At 33.1% G+C, this 24,618-nt stretch overlaps 1 protein-coding gene across 1 annotated transcript in view; it reads left to right on the top strand.

The window, feature by feature from the left end:
- The window catches only part of LOC149578441 (centrosomal protein), a 70,438-nt gene extending 55,050 nt beyond the window's left edge, over positions 1 to 15,388 (top strand). Inside the window, exon 2 of the mRNA XM_089829117.1 lies at positions 15,040 to 15,388. Within this exon, the coding sequence (XP_089685243.1) occupies positions 15,040 to 15,237 (198 nt within the window). The 3' untranslated portion in view covers positions 15,238 to 15,388. The remainder of the gene's footprint in view (positions 1 to 15,039) is intronic.
- The last annotated feature ends 9,230 nt before the right edge of the window (positions 15,389 to 24,618 follow it).

Raw genomic sequence — 24,618 nt, 5'->3', positions numbered from 1 at the left:
CTCAGAATAGACATGGAACACCTTGTCAGCCACTAAGCATCCTATTATCTAATCACACCGCTCGACTTGACTGTAGGAGAAAACAATAAACATGATCATGCATGAGCTATTAAATGATTCTTTTAAAAATGATAAATATTGTTATGTCACATCTGATTTTGTTTTTAGTTATTGCAGATTACTTTCTCTCACCTCTTCACCTTTTACCTTGGCTATACAGCTGGGTGAGTCCCAAGTGATTGAATCTCAGAGCAACCATCTCTTTCTATTGACTCTCAACTGTTTCATGAATAATATATGTTCCAGCTTATCACAATCTATGATTTGAAGAATGTGGTCTAAAAGACTTGTAGAAAATATCATTTGAGTTCTAATCTCCAATGGCATAATAAATCATGATTTCATAACATGGTTACTTGGCTTTTATTTGCCATAAACAACTTTAACTTAGAGAAGGTCTAACCTATGATATTAAGCAAGAGAATTTGCATCATGATATAAGTTGTAGCTTACTGCTATATAAATCAGAATGTTGTAGCAACTGGTAAGGAATTATATTGTAATGTTTTGATTTTTTGGTTAACCACATAACTTGATATAATCTGGAAAGAAGATGGAGTCTTGCTGGACCCCAAATCAATCCCCCTTACTCTTTACAGGAGAGATCTTGAACACAGTTCTCAATATGATTATTGTTCACAATTTTCGGTAGATCGTTAGTATAACAGGAAATCGTGGAAGGTAATTACTGCAATTGTTACTATGTAGTATATTGCAGAGGTATTGGTTGCTAGGAAACTGTGGTCGGGTGTATGAAAGAAGTCGGAAATAAACAAGGAAAATTGGGTGATAAACAAGGAAGTCGGGTGATGGAAATATCATGTCCTCCGCCTCTCTCGACTTAATAAATAAAAAGGTAATGTGTCTCCTTGGCTTCCAAGAAGCCGTATCATAAAAAAAATATCTTGGCTCTTGGACGCCAAATAAATGTGCCAAGTGTTTTCAATTGGTTTCAAGTAAGAAAAAGTATAAAAAGACGAAAAAAGATTTGAAGGTTATAAATTGGAAGCAATTATGGTTTATATCTATCTACATGCATGTAGATATATTTGTGAAGTGGCATCATTTTATTATAAAGAAAATAATATTATGGTGTCACTTTATTTTATATCTGTGTACGTACATAAGTATATATTATAATAACATAGTGAAAGATCAATCAAAACCTTTGAGGCACGCATTATATTTTAATTAAGTTAATTAATGTTTTAAATTGTTTATTTAATAGTTCATGCTTTTCCATTGATTGTATCTTGATGTTCAAGTCGCTAGGTCCTCAACTATAGTGATTCATGATTCATACCCATTTGCTCAGTGATGGTGATGCTCTTTTGCTCAATTCTTTTCTGACAATGCTTCCACCCTTTCGACATGCTTCCTACAAGAAAATTATCCGTAGTTAAATCATTTTATCATAACAAGTTATTAATCATAAATAATCATAATGGCTAACCACCTTTTCAATTCCATGAATTCATGTTAAATAATCAACTAGCATGTTATCTTCACATGAAATTATAACGACTAACCATCTTACCATTTTGCAGGATTATAACAAATTTAACTGTCAACTGACTTCATGTGAACTTTAACGACTATATGAATATTTTAAATTAGGTCAAAAATTGGGATGTAACACATAGTTACATCTAAAAGCCATCTTATGCACATCCTCCCCACGAACATTAATTTGATGGTACCCAAAACGGAGGCAAATCTTCAAAAAGTAGACAGCTCCATGTAGTTCATCCAAAAGCTCATCAAAATAGGGTATAGGGTACCTGTTCTTAATGGTCCTCTTATTCAAGGCCTTGTAATCTATGCACATACGTAGAGTCCCATCCTTCTTGATCAACACCACAGATGAAGCAAATAGACTAGAACTCGGCCTTATGTGCCCCATGTCTAGTAAATCTCAAATGATCTGCTCTATCTTCTCCTTGTAGTGTCTTGGATGTCGGTAGGGTGTCGTGATAACAGCATTGACACCTTCCAACTCTATCACATGCTCAAACTCACGATTAGAAGGTATACTAGGGGGAATATCACCAAAGACCACGTTGTGCCTGTTTAATATTGCCTGGACATCAATGTGAGTCTGAAACCAACTTTGTAAAAATGAAACAATGTGCTGCCCATTTTGTATCCTTATTTCTCAAGATGGATTCCATTCTATGAGCTGAAACAATCCTGGGACCTCTATCTATCATAGCCTTGAGAATGATCTTTTGCTCTTCCTTCTTGAATTCAATTTGTTTTTGGTCATGGTCAATGGTATATCTTTGCATGTAAAACATAAATTTCTCCTTAGCTCTTTTCTTGACTCAAAATTGGTTTTGGGTGGGTCATCCTTACTCTGATTTAATGGTTTTAGATTGGTTTTGGATCCCTTGAATGGCTTTTTGGAAGGTGGAACCACTAAAGACGAGCTATCCAAATCAAGTGCCATTTTGATTACATCGTGTAGGGTGCTCAATTTCAGCACCTTGACGAATCCCTTGAATCTCCCACTCAATCCTTCCATGAACAACATTACCTTTCTGTTTTCAGTCATGTCAGGGACCATGATAAATATCCTGTGAAATTCATTGATGTAAGTATCTAAGGATCCACTATGTTTGAGCTGAGCTAATTCCTTGTAATAAACCTCTATGTTCTTCATGTCAAATCTGCTAATCAGTTTATTGTTAAACTTATCATATGAACTAATCATACCATGATCTTGGGTTTACCAACCCATGGTGCCACCCCATCTAGATGCATGGTAGCAAACTTGATTGCATTGGTATGACATGGGTTTAAGTGTGAGAAAACTATCTAATTTTTGTATCTAGGCCCTGGCTGTAGTCTTCCTGGTACCATCAAATACTGGTAATGAGAGTTTGTTCCTAGCATGTATTAAATCTTTATTAGGAGTCCGTGGCCTCTTGTCTTGTCTAGCTTTCATCAGCTCCCTTCGCTGGTTTCATTATTGGACAAAGCTTAAAACCGCCTTAACATTGTCTGGAAATGAGTCCCATTCAACATGTATAGCCATGACATCTTCGGGTATATCTCCTACAACTCCTATATTAATAACCTCATCATGCTGTTCAACAAAAATCGACGTTAAAGGCTTGTTTGCAGTTTGAGTGAGTGTCTCTCTGCCACGTGGTGATCCAACTACACACACCCACCTATACTGTGATGGCTTTGGGGTCTTCTGGGCCTGGTATTCATCTACTGTATGGCTTGTGTGGTTGTTGTAGAACAATAGCAACCTGATTTTGTCCATCTCTCAGAGCCCTTAAGCCTCTCTTGCTTCTCTGTCTGCCTCTTCTCCTGCATCTGGAACTCTTTTAGCCATTGAATGTACTCCAATGATCTCTATAGCTGTTTTGCCCTTGGGACGTTGTGAATGTTTCCAAATTCCACGCGGTTCTCTATTGTACTGCCGCATTCAAGAAAAGAAATCCACAAGGTAGAAGGTTTGTTGCTCTGATACCATTGTAATGAGCTATACCCGAGCTAATCTGTATGTTGATGAAGATGCTAATTTAGGAATGATTCTCAAGCACCAAAATTTAGTTGCTACTACATATTGATTAATGGAGTTCTGTTATTGTCCAAGATGGTCTTAAATTCATTCATTCAATGTTGGTTGTAATACAAAGAACAAAGTATTAAGAATATCAATATTCAGTCTTGCTAACTGAAATTCAAATATGCATAACACAAACATATCAAATACCAGTAAGGAAATTATATTGCAACACTTCTGTACTAAAACTTGGGAAAAATGAGAGCATAGAAATACCCGTGACATAATACTGGAAGATATTCCATGTGCATGCTATAGACTTAGGCAAGGGTATGAAGGTATCTTGAGACGTTGCCAATCCTATAGGTCAAGAAAGCTACCAATGAACTTCCTATAGTGTATGGTGCAGATGGATTGTTAGCAGTGGCTAGAAAACCAGTATCACAACTTTCTCGTTGATTCTCCTGTAGTTGAAAATTGCTAAGTCGTGTTGTCACTTGGGCAATTGAATGATGCCGACAACGAGCCAACTGAAATGTGCAGTTTACTTCCATCGTCCTCCAACCTGCATGAAAGTCTCCTTGTCAATCAATAAGCATCAATTTGGAATAAGCAAAGAAGCACAAACAGGGGCTACATCCTATTCTTGAATGAGAGAAATGGGGTTTTGTCCCTTCTAAAACTTGTTACCTTGCATATTATTTTCTTAGAATTCACAATGCCTTATAATCTCTCTCGCACTTGCTCTAAACTCCCTTCCTCACACTTGCCTCCATGAACGAACGTTACCAAAAGCCCAACATGCGCGTAATGGCCCGAGTGTTACCTCTACACCGTGGACTGGGAATGTCAAACGTGGCTGCCAACATGGATACAAGACACCCAAGAGTCTCTCTCGTTGTCAATGACAAACACCGCAGACACGTTGAGGGAAAATAAAACATTAAAACATTAGGTGGAATTAACTAATAAGATATGTTACCACACCTAATTACACCCCTTGCAAGAGCCTTAGGCCTATCGGGGTGAGGCATAGGCTTAAGTGTTGTTCTAGAGCTCACTTGATGGAAAGGGACATGACATTAGTACAATAATGATACATCAGTTAAGCTTTACAAAGTATGTTCTTTTGAAGGTCCTCAATCTCTCCTTAAATGTAATACTGAAAATCGGAATTGTTCATAACTTCATTGTATATATTTATGATTTGCCAAATGATGAAAATGATGATCTAATTGTCCTCTGTGATGTATGTGCTAATGGTAATCCATGACCTTCCATGATTCGACAGTGAAACTAATAATGCTCACCTTGTCACAAAATAAAGATACAAAGAACAAACAAAGAGATATATGCAAATGGAAATGCTTCAGCTGAAGAATTATAGTGACTTTTGGTCTTTTGTCTAAGGCATCTTTCAGAAACTGATTTGTGATGTATTACAAGGGGATCTTTTTCTTGCTCTGAAAAGGGAGATTTGAAAAGGGAGCTCTAGTTTCTGTTTTAGTATTCAAGGGGAATTGTTGTTCTTATGTTAGTCATTTTTCTTGAAACTAATTGTTCGTATGTCCAACTAGTTATCTGTTCGCCTACCTCTGTTAAAGTGTAGCTTCAGTAGAAGTGAAGTACACTAAGTACATATATATAAGTTATCAGTTCAATGTATTTCTGATATTATTTTATCTACTTAATATGCTTATATATACCTCAGCAATTTATCAAATATATATATAAATGATGTAATATATTGATCTCTTAAATAACATCAAAATCGTATGTATCGGGCATGATATATATATATTCCATATAAACAAACGATAGTTTGGAGATTAGTCACTCCACGTAGGGCCACGTAGGGACATGTCCCTATGTGGACTGAGACTCATATAAATCTGAGTAATCTTGCTGCTGAGATACACATTAATACACGTGGAAATATAGTATCTCCAGCGGCAATCTGAATTCTTATATAGATAGTATTCTCCAGCGAAATCTGCAATCTTGTTTATGTAATTAGATACATCAGTTTACTGTACATGAACAGTTCAAAGGTAATCACTAGACAAGTTTCAGTTATACTGAGATTAATAAGAATGAAATTTATAATCAGAACTCAATTATAATATATCAGGAAAGACAAGTTCAATATATCTGTTCTCTCTATCAGAGATCCATAAGCTTTTACATGGTATCAGAGCCACACTGATAGAGAAATTCAGTCCGTCTTATAACAGATTTAAATCTATTAAAACATCTTCAATCTAAAACGATGGTGAAGCACCTAAGACTGGAAGACAGACTTGAAGGAGCCTCCAACTTTGCATCATGGAAAATACGAGTAATGGAATTAGAAGGATACATAGAGGAAGATAAATCTATGGCAGAGAATTATCTAGACGAAACAACCTGGAAAAGACAACACAATAAAGCTATGAAGATCGTTATAGATTCTGTCAAAGATCACATCCTCCCATCTATATCAAGCCTTAAAACAATTTATGAGATGTTTTCCACTATTAAGCTAAGTTGCCGGTTCGCGGTTTGGTTCCGGGTTCGGGTTTGAGAACCGGTTCGCTGGTTCGACAAAATTTTGAAAAGGGGTTTGGGTTCGTTTGGGTTCGTTAGTACAAAAACATGTAAAATTTAAAAAAAAAAAAAAAAAAAAAAAAATATATATATATATATATATATATATATATATATACACATCTTTACAAAGCATGAGTTAGAATTAGAATGTAGCATAGTAGCATAAACACATTTGAACAACAAAAAACTTTAAAACAGCATAAACAATATAGTAGCAAACCACAACGATCATTGGAACCCCTAGCGACTAGATCTCTTCCCTTTCATTTAAAAAATTCATAACTGTATCTGATTAGTTTATGCAGATCAACAGTAAGTTTTAATAAAAATTTCTTCTTTTCATAAATTTATTTACCAAACTCTTATTATGATTAACATAATCGATTGAACGTGGTTAAAAACTAATTAGATCTAGCTTGCATAAGGTAAATCCCTTTGACCAGCTGAATATTCTTCAATCTCTTTGGGCACAATCTCCCAAGCACTGATCAACAACAGTAAACTGGAAAAAGACCATTCATGGAGGCCTTTGGATAACACAGTCTGATGTCCCAGATTCAATATTCTTTAATACAATTTTTAATATACCTAGAGGAGAAATAATCAGCCAAACAGTGATAGACAATGTGGTAAGTAGCTGCCCCACCTGACCATATTCATGTGACCGTAACTTTCTTCTGCAGGGCAACATTTCCCAATAAAACGTTGTTTATTGTTTAGTGTTTGAAAAATTCATATTGCTACTCAAATAGGCCTTGAAATTCCTCGAAATTGGTCATGGTGGTCACCACATGTTGAGCATCTTCTCTTGTGGGTGTCTCAAATTTAGTAGCATTTTGATTCAAATAGAAAGTGTTTTATAGCTAGGGATTACTCAACACTAAAAAACTGTGGCATTGTAATGCCTACCAACCCAGACCCAAGATGTATCAACATAAATTAAATTAAAACATGCTGTAATGTGGAAAATTTATATGTGGTTCTCCTGGGTTCGAACCCTGGTCCGAAATTTTATATGTGGTTCTCTTGGGTTCGAACCCTGGTTCAAACCAGATCGAACTAGGCCTCCAAAAACGAACCCAAGTCGAACCGGACCAGAACCACGAACCAGTTCGAACCGGTACCTGGTCCGGAGGGGGGGGGAGGTACCTGTGCAACTTAGCTATTAAGAATACTTTTGAAATTAATAACACTAGTAGATTGTTAACATTGAAGCAAGATCTACCATACATCAAAATGATCAATGGAGAAAGGATTACATCTTATTTTCTAGGAATCTCAAAGTTAAAAGATCAACTTGCAACTATTGGAAGTCAAGTAAATGACAAGAACTTTGCATTATAGTACTAAAATGACTACCTTCATCTTGGGAAACTTTTATTTGTGGACTAAGTTCTCGACTTGAACTTCTTAAATTTGAATAAGTTAAAAACGAATGTACTCATGAAGAGTCAAGATTAAAAATCAAGAGGAATCAGATTAAATCAAGAGGGAGAGATTCAAGCTCTCCAAGTCAATATCGACATTAAAGGAAAGAAAGGTAAATTCAAACGAAAAAGAAAGAAATTTAACAAAACATACAAGAAAAGAGATTGGTCAAAAGTAATAATGCTTCAAATGTGACAAATTTGGCCATACTCGTAACTTGTTCGGAAGAGAAGAAAATTCAAGCAACTCTAGCAGAAGTCAAAGATGAAAAGGATGAAAACTTTTGCATTCTACTTAGCACTCTCAAGTGAACTAAACTCCAACAAAAATACATGAATAATAGACAGTCGAGCATCTCGTCATATCACAAGCTTTAGAAATAAATTCGAAAGCTTTGAAGGATACTCCTCTGAAGAAGTGACTAGTGGGAATAATTCTACACACTTGGTAAAAGGTATTGGATCGTGTTCAATTCAACTAAATTCAGGTATCACTCTTCAACTAAAGAATGTTTTGTTTGTACTTGGTATAGAACGAAATTTGGTCTCCATCTTTGGCCTTGCAAACTAAGGGTATTGAATCACATTCCAAGAAGATAAAGTACTAGCCTGGCCAAAGAACTCCAACATTAAGAAAGCTATATTGATCAGATTTAGAGATGGAAGTCTGTACAAACTTTGTAACCATCAAAGTCTAGCTCTAAATCATGAAATCTCAGACACTAATGAAATTTGGCATAGAAAACTAGGGCATCTTCATTTTCATGCTTTATCATCTATAAAAAAAATAGTAACAGGGTTACCTAGTTTAAAACTTGATCATTCTGGTATTTGCAAAGTATGCACCCTAGGTAAAAACACAAAAGGGTCCTTCCCCAAAAGTGAACACAAATCTAATCTATATTTGAACTCATTCATACTGACTTATGTGGTCCAATGTCTGTACCTTTCCTAAGGAGATGTCTCTACTATGTAATGTTTATAGATAACCATTCTTGGAAAACTTGAATTTACTTCCTTAAACTTAAAGAATCAACCATAGTGTTATCCAAATTCAAAGAATTTAAAGCACTAGTTGAAAACCAATCTGAACAGAAAATCAAAACCCTAAGATCAGATAATGGGGGTGAATACATTTTAGAAACTTTTAAAGATTTTTGCATCTTTGTTGGGATTAAGAGGGAGTTTTCTATACCATTTAATCCTCAACAAAATGGAGTCGCAGAAAGGAAAAACAGATCTATTATTGAATCAGCTAGAGCTATGATGCATGATCAAAACCTTCACACCTTCTGTGATGAAGCTTCTAACACTGCAGTTTATATCCAAAATAGATGTCCTCACTCAATATTGGAAAATACAATTTCTGAAGGAGTATTTACTGGCAACAAACTAGATCTAAGTCACGTAAGAATATTTGGGTGCCCTGAATATATTCACATTGCTAAAGAAAAGAGAACTAAACTAGAACCATCAAGAAAGAAGGGCATATTTATCAAATATAGTGAATTATCCAAAGGTTACAAGATTTACCTCCCTGGACAAATAACTATTGAAATCAGCAGGGATGTAAAATTTGAAGAAGACATTGCTTTTAACCTCTCCAAGAACATTGATGAATCATACTCAGAACCTACTACTGGAGTAGATGAGAATCCTCCAGTAGAGAATGAGAAGGAGATTGATACTGGAAGTCTTGCACCTCCTAGTCCACGTTTAGAGGATACTGAAAATTCTAACAATAAAAGAGACCACTTTGGGCAAGAAAAATGATAGAAGAAAATCATATAGGACTTGATGAAGTAGTCAGAGAAAACAAGAGAACAAGGAACCATTTATGCTATGTAGCACCACTCTTTGAACTCATCAAAACATAGCCTACAAATGTTGAAGCATTATCATGCTAACCTTGAAAAGATGCAATGATTGAAGAATATCAGTCCATACTAAAAAATGATGTGTGGGATGTTGTACCCAACCCTAAAGATAAATCAATTGTCTCTTCTAAATGGCTATTCAAAATCAAGTATGCATCAGATGGTAGCATTGAAAAATACAAAGCCACATTTGTAGCTTGCGAATTTTCACAAAAGAATAGATTATGAAGAAACTTTTGCTCCAGTCACTAGTTACACTTTTGTCAGAACCATCATAGCTGTTGCAGCATCCAAAGGGTGGAAGATACACCAAATGGATGTTAAAACTACATTCCTAACGGTGAAATTGAAGAAGAAGAATACATCAAACAATTTGAAGGCTTTATCACTCATGACAAAAATTCTTATGTATGTAAACTGAAGAAAATACTGTATGGTCTTAAACAAGCTCCCAGGGCATGGTATGAAAGGATAGACACCTACCTCTCAAACTTAGGATATTCCAAAAATGAAATTGATCCTAATATATATTTCAAAATAGTTGAAGGTGATGATTATTTTTGTACTATATGTTGATGATTTACTAATAACTGGTGGAGAACATCTTATAGCAAATGCAAACAGGAACTGACAACAGAATTTGACATGAAAGATCTAGGGCTTCTTCATTATTTTTTAGGTGTAGAAGTCTAACAAAAGAAGAACTACATCTTTCTAAATCAAGGAAAATACACTGTTGACATTCTGACTAAGTTTGGGATGATGGATTGCAAACCTATAACTACTCCTATGGAAGCAATTCTACATAAATTGAAGAATGTCGGATTTGAATCTGAACCTATTGATCCTACTTACTACTGACAAATTATTGGATCATTGATGTACTTGGTAAACACTTGCTCTGATATCTATTATGCAATTAATGCCTTAAGACAATTCATGTGCGAGCCGAAGAAGATACATCTCATGGCAGCCAAGCAAATTTTACAATACTTATGTGGTACAATTGGTATGGGCCTCAAATATGCTCAAGTTGAAATTAATCTTCATCGATATTCAGATTTTGATTGGGCAGGCAGCTCTATTGATCATAGGAGTACTGCAGGATGTTTCAGTCTTGGGTCAACAATGATCTCTTGGCATAGTAGAAAACAATCACTAGTTCCCTTAAGTTCTACTCAAGCAAAATACATAGCATCTTCCATGGGAGCTAGAGAAGTAGTATGGTTAAGAAAAGTGCTGGTCGGATTGTTCAAAAAGCCCTTGAAGCCTACAGTCATCCACTGTTAATCAAAGTTGCATTAAGCTTTCAGTGGACCCAGTTTTTCACAATTGATCTAAGCATAATAAAATCCCGATCATTATATTAGAGACATGGTAGATCAAAATGTTCTCAAGCTGGAATACATAAGCACAAATGAACAGACAATTGATGTACTTACTAAACGTCTTTCCAAACCCAAATTGGAATATTTTAGAGGCAAGTTTGGTATGATTAAATTATATTTGTAAACACTGAAATTAGGTTTCAGTTTTTCTTTAATTTATGTATATTCATTATTGATTATAATGCCACTATCTTATGGTTGCATCAGATATGTAATGAAAGGTGATGACCTTTCATTGACACATAAACAGAAGGTAACCATTGTAAGGTGATGATCTTACAAGTGGTAGACCTGTTATCTTGACTAGATTGTGTTGTTATTCCAAATAACCGGAAGTCTTGATGACGAATGTATTATGATCAGACTTCATTAAGTTGTCTCGACGTGCCAATGATCATAATACTTGTCATGATAGAGTTCATGACATTGTGATTTCAGTTATCTAATGAACTACTCTAGAGCATGTATTTAAGTATTGTAAATCAGATAACCTATTCTCCTGATAGATATCATTGAAGATGATACTTGTGCACATATCAAGAGAATTTGGGAAACTTTTGTTTCACTTCTCCCTCGCTAAGAGGTAGTGTTAAAGTGTAGCTTCAGTAGAAGTGAAGTACATTATGTACACACACACACACACACACACACACACACACACATATATAATATGTATTTTTGATATTATTTCATATACTTAATATGTTTATATATATATATGATGTAATATATTGATCTCTTAAATAATATCAAAATTGTATGTATTGGGCATGATATATATATATTCCATATAAACAAACGATAGTTTGGAGATTAGTCAGTCCATGTAGGGACATGACCCTATGTGAGTCATGTCCCTACGAGGACTTAGACTCATATTTATATAAGTAATCTTGCTGCTGAGACACATATCAATACAAGTGGAATATAGTATCTCCAGCGGCAATTTGCATATATATATATATATATATGGTATTCTCCAACGAAATCTCTAATCTTGTTTATGTTATTAGATACATCTGTTTATTGTACACAAACAATTCAAAGGTAATCAACAGACGAGTTTTATTTATACTAAGATTTATAAGAATCAAATTTATAATCATAACTCAATTATAATATACTAGGAAAGACGAGTTCAATATATCTATTCTCTCTATCAAAGATCCATAAACTTTTACATCCTCTTGTTTACATCATGAGTAAGTGACAACTTCCAAATGATATCACTTTTTTTGTAGAATTTATTGAAAGGTGACGATCCTATAATTACTTATTTTTCTATTATGGTGGATATCTTACGATGTCTATGTAGATCATGATAGATTATAATTTGCATGGTGGATGTTTATATGGTAAGCATTAGGAGAGTGTGTGTGCACATACCTTATAAACAATTTCTGAGTACATGGAGAATGTTATGCATATTGATATTCTGGAAGGTCATTACATAGAGTACTTGGTAAATATCACACGTCTTGATGTTCTGGAAGGCCATTACTCATAGAGTACTTGGTGAATATCATGCAACTTGATGTTCTGGAAGGCCATTACTCATAGTATTTGGTAAATATCTTGTATCTCTAAATTCTAGAAGGCTGTTACACAGAGTATTTGGTGAATATCATTGGTATTTTGGAAAGCAATACTCATGATATCAGATGTGCAATCAAACACTTACGAGTAATTGGTGAATGCCATGTATTTTGGGAGACCAATACTTATGGTATCAGATGTGATATCAAACCTTATTTAGTATATGGTGAATATCATATGTTTATATTCTGGGAGACCAATACTCTTGATATCAAAATAATGGATATCTTCTTATCAAAGATATCCTTAATCTTGCTAACTTGATATTACTTTGAGGTAATACGTGTGTTTATCCTCCGTAGCTAAGAGGGAGTGTTGACATTTGGTAGCTTCTGTCAGATAAATCTATATATAATTATATATGAGATTATATATATATATATATATAACAATGAGTATATGTTTATTATATTAATTATCAAATGAACGAATAGATATGTCCCATGGACATGTCTCTTTGTATCCTTTTCTCATTATAAATAAGAGGCCATTGCCATTTGGAACACACATACCAAATATTATGGCAGTGATTAGTACATTTGCAGTGATCCTTAAAAAACAACAATTCTACTGCTTCAAAGTCTTGCTTCTTCAACTTTATTGTTGCTACCCTCAGAGGCGAACAAAGTCTTATAAGACTTGAGACTTTTGTTGGTTTCATCATGCTGATTAGTTGGAGTCCCACCTATATCAACTGACCCAATACATGGCCTCACGAATTCAGATTTGAGTGGTTTGAAGGATATCATCAACATATTCTTTTCCATTGCACCATGGCAGAATCATGGGTGTGCACAACCTTATTAAGATTCTTTAAAGCTTTTATCCCATGTAAATAGTCTTCGATCAAGCAGAAGATTGACATTGTAAATATTCTGTTGGATATTGTTGTCCCTGCCAAACTCAGTAGAGATTCCTATGAGATGACAGTCAGGAAGGGTGTCTGTCATGTTCCCTTTCGAGCCAAGAGAGTAGTTTAATAGTATCATCTAAGTTGCCTGTTCTGGTACAGGAATGGGCATGGGTATGCCGACATAGGAAAATGGTATGACGGTTTACATTATTTTCAAGTACATTAGCAGCATAGCTGTGAGTTCTTAATTTTAATTAACAACAAATTAGATGTGAAAGTGAATATTTATTTTTAAGTCCAGATTATTATTGTTTATTTTGTGCTTTATACTTAAATTTCAAATATTAATATTTTAGATATATGTAGTTTTAATTTATAGTTAAGTTTTATTTATTGTATTTTAATTTAGATTTAATTGACACTATTGTATTTAATTAAAAGTCCTGGTTTGTATACTTTTTTGGTATATTATAAATTGCAAAATCGATTTATAATTATTATGCTGCAATTATGTGTACATTGCTTTTACAGCAACGAAAATCTACAAATCAACTCATAATTATTTATTTTGCAACTATGTGACTATACTGCTTTTAAAGCAATGGAAATATCCTCTAATGACTTAGAAATTTGTGAGATTATATTGTGCATTTTATGAATGTTGTTTCCATTTGTTCCCATATTGGGGATCATTGGTATCAGACATGGTATCTGTATCCATGCTGCGCAACTTAATATTTTTCCCATTGAACTAGTTTTTAAGAGATTTTCTTTCTTATGACTTGTCTTTCTAACCAAACAAGCAGCAAATAAATATAATTCTTATTTATATTGTTTTTTGAGATGCAGTTTCTTTTCCAAAATAATATTCTTTTTTTAGTGTGACTTCACAATTCAACTGAATCTTCCATCACAGAGTAATCTTCTTGCTTTTCACTCTTGATGTATCTTGACATTATTCTCAGTGACATCTAGAGTTTCTACTGCTGATTTAGTTGTCTGAAAGACTTTTGAAGCTTATAAAGTGTTTGAGCTGTGTTTCCCTTTGACTTGATGGTTCTTCAATGTCTTTTGATGACAATTTGTAACCCCTAGTTTCTAGATTAAGGATTTTGCCAATATTTTCTTTCTGTTTCTTTTCACCTGGTTTTAGTTCGAGTGTATATGTTGTGAATCCTGATGATATGTCTATAGCTGTTCACCTGTAAAATAATCACTAAGACAAGTTATGGTGACGTTCTGTGTGGATTTTCTTTTTTGGTTCTGAACTTCGTAAATAGTAGATACCGGGAATCCCTTCATTAATCCACTCTTGATAACTATGATGTTTTATTAGACTCCATTATATATTTTAGCGAGGATATTTCCATGAGGTCTAAATGAATGATATGTTTTACAATTTTGTTCTGTTATTTCAAAATGCCATTTCTGTTATACTCATCCAGGTTTCCTGCCATTGGCACTGAAAGAATTTTGAAGTTGGGAAATTGGCAGTATTTAGATCAATGCTCAAATTGTAATATTAAGAATTCTGTTTCACTTTTTACTTAACCATACATTATAATGCTTCCTATCCTATCAATATACCCTTTAGTCTTTCTATTTACATTCTAATTGCTGCATTAGTTATCATTTTTGGAATGGCTACTTGATGTTTTTTCCCCTATGTTTCGATGTTCTACACATTAAGCTTTTAAAAGCCTGGGCTTTCTTTTGATTGCTTGGCCAGATGATGGGTGAAGTTAACAAAGACAGGCTTGCAGAATTTCTTGGTGAGCTGCAAAGGAAGGAAAATACTGAAGATAGGTATGTGGCTGCTTTACGAGGGGAGACATTGACTCGGAAGCCATATGTAAGGATACAACCTGTGCCAAAGGAAAAGCCGGAGTCCTTAGAAAGGAAAACAGAAACTAAGAGCCAAACATGATAGCAATAATCTGAATCAAATGTTTATTTGGCTATAAGTGTGATGTTATTCTGACTTGACCTAGAAAACATGAGTTGAGTTGCTCCATTCAGGAAGCTTATTCATTACTCACGCCTTTCTAAATATATTGCAATATCATTGGTTTGTTTAATCTCTTGAAGTTCATTCGTGAAATTTCAAAATAGGAGGATTTTCCATCCTTAATATTCACATGTATTGCATTGCTAACATCTATAGTGAAATTGCATAGGTCTCTTCCTCCCGTAGCTTCAAGGAGAAAACCATGCAACATGAAATGGATACAATTGGTGGCCTTAGGACCTTCCAGCTGCAGTGCATTGCAAAGAATAGTGTATAATTAGTTGCAGGAAATTGCACTACAAAAATATAACAAACTTATTTAGATCGTATGTTTTGAAACAGCCAAAAAACTGGCTGGACGTTTGAAAATATTGGGAGTTCAGAATCAGGATTAAAAAGAATTAAAATGCTGCAACTAAAATGAAAATTTATTTGGTGACACACCTTAAAAACTAGACACAAATAAGAGGTTTGCATATCCTTTACCATTAGTTGTTCCCAGACATGTGATCAAGTGACCAAGTATGTGAAACAAAATTGTTATTTTTTCATTTGGTTCTTGATAATTTTTGGAGATCCCGCAACCTGTGTGCCTACTAAAATTAGCTCATTATCAGTTGTGTACTCCTTGAACTTATCAATCTTATGTTCAATCAAATTCTTTGTGAGTCCACATGCTATAGGTGAATCCTACGTTTTCCTTTCAAAAAATTTAACAAATCTGATTTTAATTGCTTACATATGTCACCATCCTCATCTAAGACTAAGGATATGACAGTTTTTATGCAAGCCCTCATATTGTCTGGATGATGCTTCCTGAATACTTGTAGAATCATTCTTTCACAACTGAGATCCAAAATAATGATAAACTCTTTAGCTTTTTCAACAAGATCCTAGGTCTTAGCCCCCTTACTAAAGGTAGGGCCCTTATGTCATGTCAAACAAATAAACTGTCCACAATCAATTGAAAGGATATTTTTTGAAGATGTTGTCATTGTAAGTGTAACATGAGCTGTTATCTGTCTTATTTCACTATAATAGGAAGCAATTGTTAGTCTCACATTCGGATGCTCGATTAACCTGTGCTGGACTAATGCAACCATTGAGGGCTATAAAGCCCAATTGAATAGCCTCAAATTTGATTGATCTATTCTAAATAGACACGAAACCACTTCTTCCAACTTTGAAAGAACACCATCCGCAATTTTCATGGATCCCAATTGCAATCCAATGATACACAACCCGTTGCCGATTTTCTCTTCTTTATGTAAGTCTCTTAACTGTGATTAAATTCTTTTGAGAATACCTTGCTTTTCGAATTTTCCTTGTGTCTGTATTTTCTGAGTTATATAATTTCTGATGTATGTTTCCTCATGTTGTAAGATGCCACCCCCGTGATAACAGCTAAAATAATCTAAATTTGTACACAACTTTAGAATTTCTACTTCCAACAGATCATGAATGATTTAATATTCTTTAAAAATCATTGATTTGTGAGTAGGTGCTTTCAGAATCTAGACTGTAATAACTAAAAACAAGTCTTTGTCTGCTAGATACATAATCCCATTAACCCTTTGATATCAAACACCCCAGAAATAAACTCTTACAATGGATATCAAACTCAGAATATTTATGCAACAGTGAGAACATACGTATTCATCCAGTGGGCACAACCATGTCTTTAATGTATTAATAATGAAGTCATAACATTGTTTTCTTTGAATCCCGACATATACGTTCTACTTTTGCTTGTTTTCTGGCAAACATTCAGAGTAACTGCATTGACTGTTGTTTGAACCAATCTATATTAAATGTATATATTAAACACTTTGGCTGCTGTCCACAAACTCTTATTTCAGCCAAATCTTTATATTATCTCTCAATAAATCAAAGAAAACCATTATGGCAGACGATACTTTGCAAATACATACTTTGGTGATGAGTCAATAGCCTGTTATTGCCTTTTATGAAATATTTCTTCATAAGCATGCTATTAAAAACAATAATAATGAATCAAACTTTTCTCTATATTAAATAAGAGCCATTTATGGTAAATTCGTCCTCTAGCAATTACCCAAAATAATAATTTAAAATATATTGTCTTTATTGTTTCAAATAACAAATCAATGCAAAACTGTCATTTTGAAACATATTTTAATTCTTATTAGTTCGGTACTAGTGTGCTTTGGTGGCTCATGAAATCTCACACGATGGCTGTAGAGCCAACTTAAAATCTCCAATAGATGTTTTTCTAAAAATTCTCAAAATGTAACAGAATTTTTGAAAAAAATGATCATATAAAAATAAGATTAGAAATATTATTGCTTTTCAATCTTCAACAGTACAAAACAATATCCAACAGTAAATACACAAGCTACAACCAAATTGGATAACAAGAAATGAACTTGAAACACATGTGAACGTCGTCACTAATCCACCTCAAGAGATGAACTTGATTACTATCTAATCCATCGTGGAGATTTTTGTCATCAGAATTTTGAATAAAAAAACTAGAAGCTTCCCAAATCTCTCCATCAGAAATCAAAACATAGTCCAAACAACTTGAAATGAGCTCTTCATTCTTCTTTTTAGCACAATCGAGTGACTCTTCACATTCCCAATTTATGTCTTTTCGTCTTCTTCTTTTGTCACATTTTAAACCTCTTTTAATATTAAAAATGTTGCTTTAAGTCCCAATAAAATCACTTTTTAATATTTAAAGAAGTTGGTTTTTAAAGTTTCTTCTGTGTCGGAAAAAGGACATTACAAATCGTATGCACTTTATAAGGTATGTTTTTGTGATCCTTGTAAACTTGGTCCAATCTTGAAGCATGTATGTTTTTTGTGATCCTTGTAAACTTGGTCCAATCTTGAAGCATGATATCAAGAGATTGAGAGATCGATCAGTACACAATGGAATGAGGAAGGAAGGTCATCACAATTCTATGTTGTTCTCTAATTCTATATTACTATTTTAGACGCAGGTTGCAAATTTCGGTTTGGTACCACCAAATTCTTGTTAGGACTTCAGACATCAATTGTTATACTTTTTGCTTGGTGCCTCCATATTTCCCTAGCCATAATTCTCGTGAACACAGGTGCTAACTGATGAACGTGGGCATAAATGCAACTTGTGTTTTTGGTTGGGACAACAACTTCCACCCTATTGACACTCTTAGCTACATTATACTCATGATCTTAAATTTTCTTATTTACTTGTCCTTTCTCTAGACCACTCTTATGTAGACAAGGAAGAATGATTAAAAATAGATAATAGCAAGAAAATTTTGTTAGGATTTTTAAGATGTTGTCGACATTTTTTTGTCATTGATGTCAAAACCTCCATACGAATTGTTTGGTGGTATTGGTTGGTTGTTTAGAGGTTTTAGTTAGTTGTTTGGCAATGTCAATTAGCTATTATAATTGCCACTATGATATCAAGGTTTTCGTTATGGTTGTAGATTTTTTTTGTATATGCATATTTTGGTGAATGACATTAAGCATACTTGTTTATACTATTGAATACATCTTATGGTAGATTTGTGTGTTTTGGCGAATGTATTTGGTTGGGTTTTTTGTTGGTACTTGTTGGTTGTTGCACTTGAGTGTTCTATGTGTTTTTGCTACTTGGATATTCTTGGAGTTCATTAGATGGCTTTGATATCATGATTTGGATCAGTTTCATCAATTTCTTAATCTTTTGGTAAATGTGGTATGTGGGGTATGTATCTTAAGCGTGACTTGTATTTATGTCTTGTGGTAAAGTGTTGTAAAGGTTTCTTAAGTATACCCTAGTTTTAGGTTTGGTGGGGTTTCCCAATTTGGGTTTCCATGTAAATTATAGTGCTCATTATTTTGATGATGTTGTGCTTTCATGCTTTTATCAACCTTAATTATTTGGATGGTTTATATGCTTATCAATTAAGCAAAAGTCGTAGAAGTTGTTTATGAATAATCGATTCACTCCCTCTTAGTTATTTGACATTTTCAATAAGTTTATGAGCTTATATTAGATGTAGATACCTAAAAATGTTCTTGCATTTGCAAGCAACATTCTATGAACTTTTATCTTAATAATTAAATAATTTTAATTAATATCTATCTTTCTTCAACTCCAAATTCAAAATTTATGTTTCCTTTTGATTTTAATTAATTCAATGACTTAATATTCTTCTAAATATTATTTAAATAATTTTAATCATTTAACTTGTTTCCTTTTTCAATTTTAGTCAAATAATAATAATTATTTAATTAAATGGAACTTTCTTGTTCTTTTCACTACAGTTAAATAATTATTTTAATTATTTAATTTACTATATATGAATATTGAATTTACTTAATTGTAGATACCTAAAAATGTTCTTGCATTTGCAAGCAACGTTCGATGAACTTTTATCTTAATAATTAAATAATTTTAATTAATATCTATCTTTCTTCAACTCCAAATTCAAAATTTATGTTTCCTTTTGATTTGAATTAATTCAATGACTTAATATTCTTCTAAATATTATTTAAATAATTTTAATCATTTAACTTGTTTCCTTTTTCAATTTTAGTCAAATAATAATAATTATTTAATTAAATGGAACTTTCTTGTTCTTTTCACTACAGTTAAATAATTATTTTAATTATTTAATTTACTATATATGAATATTGAATTTACTTAATTGTTTCATTTCTCCAAAGTCAACAAAGTCTTCTAAAAATAAAATAAAATGTTTTATTTATTTATTCTTTCTCATGTGCAATTAAATATATTTGTAAAATGATTTAATGTTAATTTATTCTTCTAGTCACCTCCATAAGTCCTATTGACTAACAATTTTACTCTTTAATAAAATCAACCTTCGAAGTCATCAATTTACTTATATATGTAGTATTTTGTCATGCAAATAGTCATTTGCCAATCAACAAAGTTAACTCATCAATTAAATTTGTCATTCAACTAATCATCTGTCAATCAGTCCAAGGAACCTGCATAATCACTTAAGTTTCAATAAATTCTAGTTATCCATCATCAATTAGTGCCTCTTAATCTAAATTGACAATTCAGATCTTGAAATCTATAAAATGGAGTTCATTCTTCAATATTTTTTAGAACCACATTTCTTGAACTTGTGTCATCATATTCAAAGTAAATTTGAGAGCTAGATATTAGACAAAAAGGAGAGGAACAAAAAGTGGAAAATGGTGATATGATGTGCATTGGTTTATTTGGATTATTTTATGAATTATGCAAGTTCATTGATTTGTTTTAGTCTCTCTCTTGTAGGAGTATAATGTAAGACTTAGGCTAAGATTTTTTTTGGTTAGATACCTTTATCTCTTTGTAGGTTTTGTTGATTTTTTGATTTTACCTCCTTATATTTGGTGAACACGATGTGAACAAACATTTATTATTTTGATCTTGAAGTTTTTTTTTTGAGTTTTTGTATATATAAATTCTTTTAATGCAATCTCCAATATTTTACTCCAACTAAGAAATTTCTAGTCACAATTGTCCAATCATATACTCATTTTCTTTAGTTTTCCATTTTTTGCTTTTTAAGAAAATGAGTGCAAACCAAAAGCCACAATCCCTTTCCAAATGCCACACTCACCTATCATTCACCACAATTGCATGACAAATGCCACAATAATTTAATGAAACACCACAATCACTTACTTCACATCACTATTATTTGATGAAATATTGCAACTATTTGACAAAACACTTGAGCAACTTGACAAAATATTGCAATTAATTAGTGAAATGTTACAATTTCTTGATAAAATACCATAACTACCTAATAAAACAAGGTATAAGGTTTTCATATTTTATGCTGAATTTTCCAAATTTTAGTCAATTTTCAATTTCGAGGTAGAATTTTGGTTACTTATCCTCATTTTTAGCTTGTGGCATGGGTTTGGTGGAGAAGATAAAAAGAAATCTAAAATCTATGTGTTTTCTCATCTCACTACAAATTTTTAGGTTTAATGAATCATGTTTGAATTTTCCAAGCCAAACTGTACAATCATCTATGCATCTATTTTTGAATATGATTTCTATGATTTCTAATGGTTATAGACTGAGCATTGCAACACTTGCCAAATGACACAATCTCTTTCCTAATGCCATAGCTACAATGAAGAAACACCACAATTATTTAATTAAATATCATAATTTGTTACGACAAATTGTAATTACTTGAGAAAATATAAGTATCATTGGAGAAAACAACACGATTATTTGATGAAACACCACAATTACCTAGTACAACAAGTTATAAGGTTTCATATTTTATGCTCAATTTTTAAAATTTTAATCATTTCAATTTCTAGGATATTTTGGACTACTAACTTTGGGTGGGGCGCTTTATCTTTCACATGCCATAGAATAGTAGATGCCATAACTAACTTTCAAAATTTTAATTCATTGCTTTTGAGTAGGATTTTGTTTTTAGGATTTTGACACCCAAGAATAAAGAAGATGTAATGTCTGAAAAATTCATTAAGAGGTGCGTATGGAGTGTGCACAAAAACATGAGAAGTGAAAACAAAAGAGAGGAAAAATATTAAGTGTTACTATGCAAGAGGAAAGGTGAACAATAAGCCAACACAATTTGGTGCACTGCAAATAGGGCAAAGTGGAAAAGGAACAAGGTGATGTAGGAGACATTATAGAGAGCATCTACAAGGAAAGAGAAGATCAAGATTTCTTCTTAATATACATTGGAGATCTATTAGGCAACATGTGGCACTTATTTTAGGTCAATATTTTGATTTATTTCTAACCACTGTAATCATTGTGTAAGCTCTTAAAAAGGCATGTTTCAACAGTAAACACATTGTAAATCCTCTAAAAACGTTCCTCTTAGAAGGAGTGCTAAGATCCTTTAACAAGGTGCCTCTTAGACGGAGTGCTAAAGTCCTTTAACAAGGTAGCTTTAGCAGGTTGATTGTAATCCTAATAGTTTGTAAACATTCGTAATTGGATGTGCTCTCAGAAGGAACAAGTTGTAGCTCTTAACTAGACAACCTTTTAACTGCAATAAAAGGCTAGGGGGTACATTATCCCCATTGTGGTTTTCATCCTATCATCAAGGGTTTCCACTTGCAAATTTGTGTGTTTATTCATGAATGCTTTTGTGTGCAAGTTTTCATGCTTCTATTTTACTTGCATTGATTATTGTGTTATCAATTAAGTGGTTGTTGTTTAGCTTATTTGGAATTGTTAGGAGGTTAACTAATTTTAGAGTTTGTATTGCTTCACCTCCCTCTCAGTACCAGTTGGGACCAACAAATGGTATCATAACTAAAATCCTATGAACGATAATCCTGATAGCTTGAGGGAAGATCAGGTAGAAGACATGAAGTACCTGAAGTAATATGAGGAAGATCTTGACACTATTGAATATCTAAAGAAAAATCTAAGAGAATCACTAGCAAAGAGAAAGAAACTCATGAAGCAACTTCGTGAGATCCATGAAATCATTGAGAAAATAGAAAGAGCACAACAATATAGACAGATTTGAAGAAACAATCTTTGACCTCATGATTAACAACAAGAAGTTAAGAAAATCTGTCTCAAAGCTATAACAAGAACTAGAAGATACATCATAAAGCTAAGCCAACACATAATGAGAAAGGTAACATTGCACAGGCACTAGATAAAACTAAAAATGTACTAAGGTAAGCACTGAAATCCAAGAGAATGACTAAAGAAAATGTCAGGCAAAAGGATGAGAAGATTCAAATACTGAAGGAGGAACTAAGAAGCACTATTGATATGAACAAGAAGTTGAAAAAAGTTTAACAACAAATCTATGAAGATATATAAGAAATCAAGGCTTAGAGGAAGACCAAGAGTACAACCGGTCTTGGCTATGGAGGTGACAAAAAGATTGAAAGAGGTGAGTCATCTAAAAGAAATAAGCAAACCAAGAAAGGACAAAGGAAAACATTGTCTAAAGGTGAGAAGCCTAAGAAACCTACCTAAATAGGTCATACTTTCAGTGTATATTGGCACATAATGGTTGCACCTACAATATAGAATACCTTGCATTGCAATACATGCCACCGGTATTGTCACTCTCCTTGAGAGTGCATATCTCATTCTAATGAGAAAATATTTAAGGGGTTGTTGGCATAACTAATTTACAAGTTGTTGATGAAGAAAGGAACCTATGGATTGCATGTTCATCAATTATACTATTTCTCATTTATGTCAAAATGTTTCACATATTATTTTAACTTGGTACCATAACTTTAGAAAGTATATTATATAATGAAGATGATAAGGGTGCATAGAAAGAATAGTAAAAGGAGACTTATCAGGCAATAGTTGGAATAAATAATGGATGTAGTTTTAGTGATGGAATGACTTATTGAACCCTCAAAGACTTGAGGGATTACCAAAATAGTGAGTATCTAATTAGAATAGATGGAAAGTCAATTATCAACATTAGGTTAAGGTGAAGCAGATTGTTTGACAAGTTTCTACTTGAAAAGATGATATTGTGATCATCACATATAGGTTATTGTTTTCATGATTTGTGATACACTTAAGGGAAAGAAGACAAGTTTGGTATCGTGGCTTATAAAAAGGGAAGAAGAGAAGAGGCTCTAGATAGAACTATTAGACTAATGCAATAGTGAATGGGTTGCAATCAAAGTTGAAAAAGAGGACAATTAATGGTATACTATTGTGTTGACAAGATTTAAAGGATATGATATAGAAAGACAATGCAAAGTACATATCATTTTTTATTGTTACTTTATTACCATTGTAACCATTGATATCCCTTGAAAGGGTGCCCCTAATCAGTCTATTTTAAAAACTTTAGCAGGGTAGCATTTTTAGATTAGAGTGTTGAAATCCTTTAGCAAGGTTACTTCTAATAGAGTAAAAATCCTAATAGCTCTAGAGAAAATTCTTTAACAAGGTACACTTGACATCATTTTGTAACCCTTAACCAGACAAGCTCTTAAAAGAGCATATTCTAGAAGAGTGCAATATTTGTGAACACTGTTCTCACACCATGGTTTTCACAAAAATTGAGCTTCCATGAGATAAATATTGGCGTTACTATTGTGTGTTTACTTTTACTGATTTGTGTGAATGTTTATGTAGTTAACTAATAACAGTGTTATAGGAAGAACTAAATCTTATCAATAAACAATATTAAAGTTGTTGAAGGGTTGTTAAAGTTGATGATTACTGATTCACACCCTCCTCTTAGTAATTAATCCTATACCTACAACTGTTACTTGTGTAACAAGTATGGACACAAGGCTAAGGTTTACATATCCAGGATAAGG

Source organism: Cupressus sempervirens, chromosome 1 (genome assembly GCF_028749045.1).
Source record: "Cupressus sempervirens isolate cs-2001-9-10 chromosome 1, ASM2874904v1, whole genome shotgun sequence".
NCBI classification, from domain to species: domain Eukaryota; kingdom Viridiplantae; phylum Streptophyta; class Pinopsida; order Cupressales; family Cupressaceae; genus Cupressus; species Cupressus sempervirens.
This window is presented reverse-complemented; position numbering and strand designations above follow the sequence as displayed.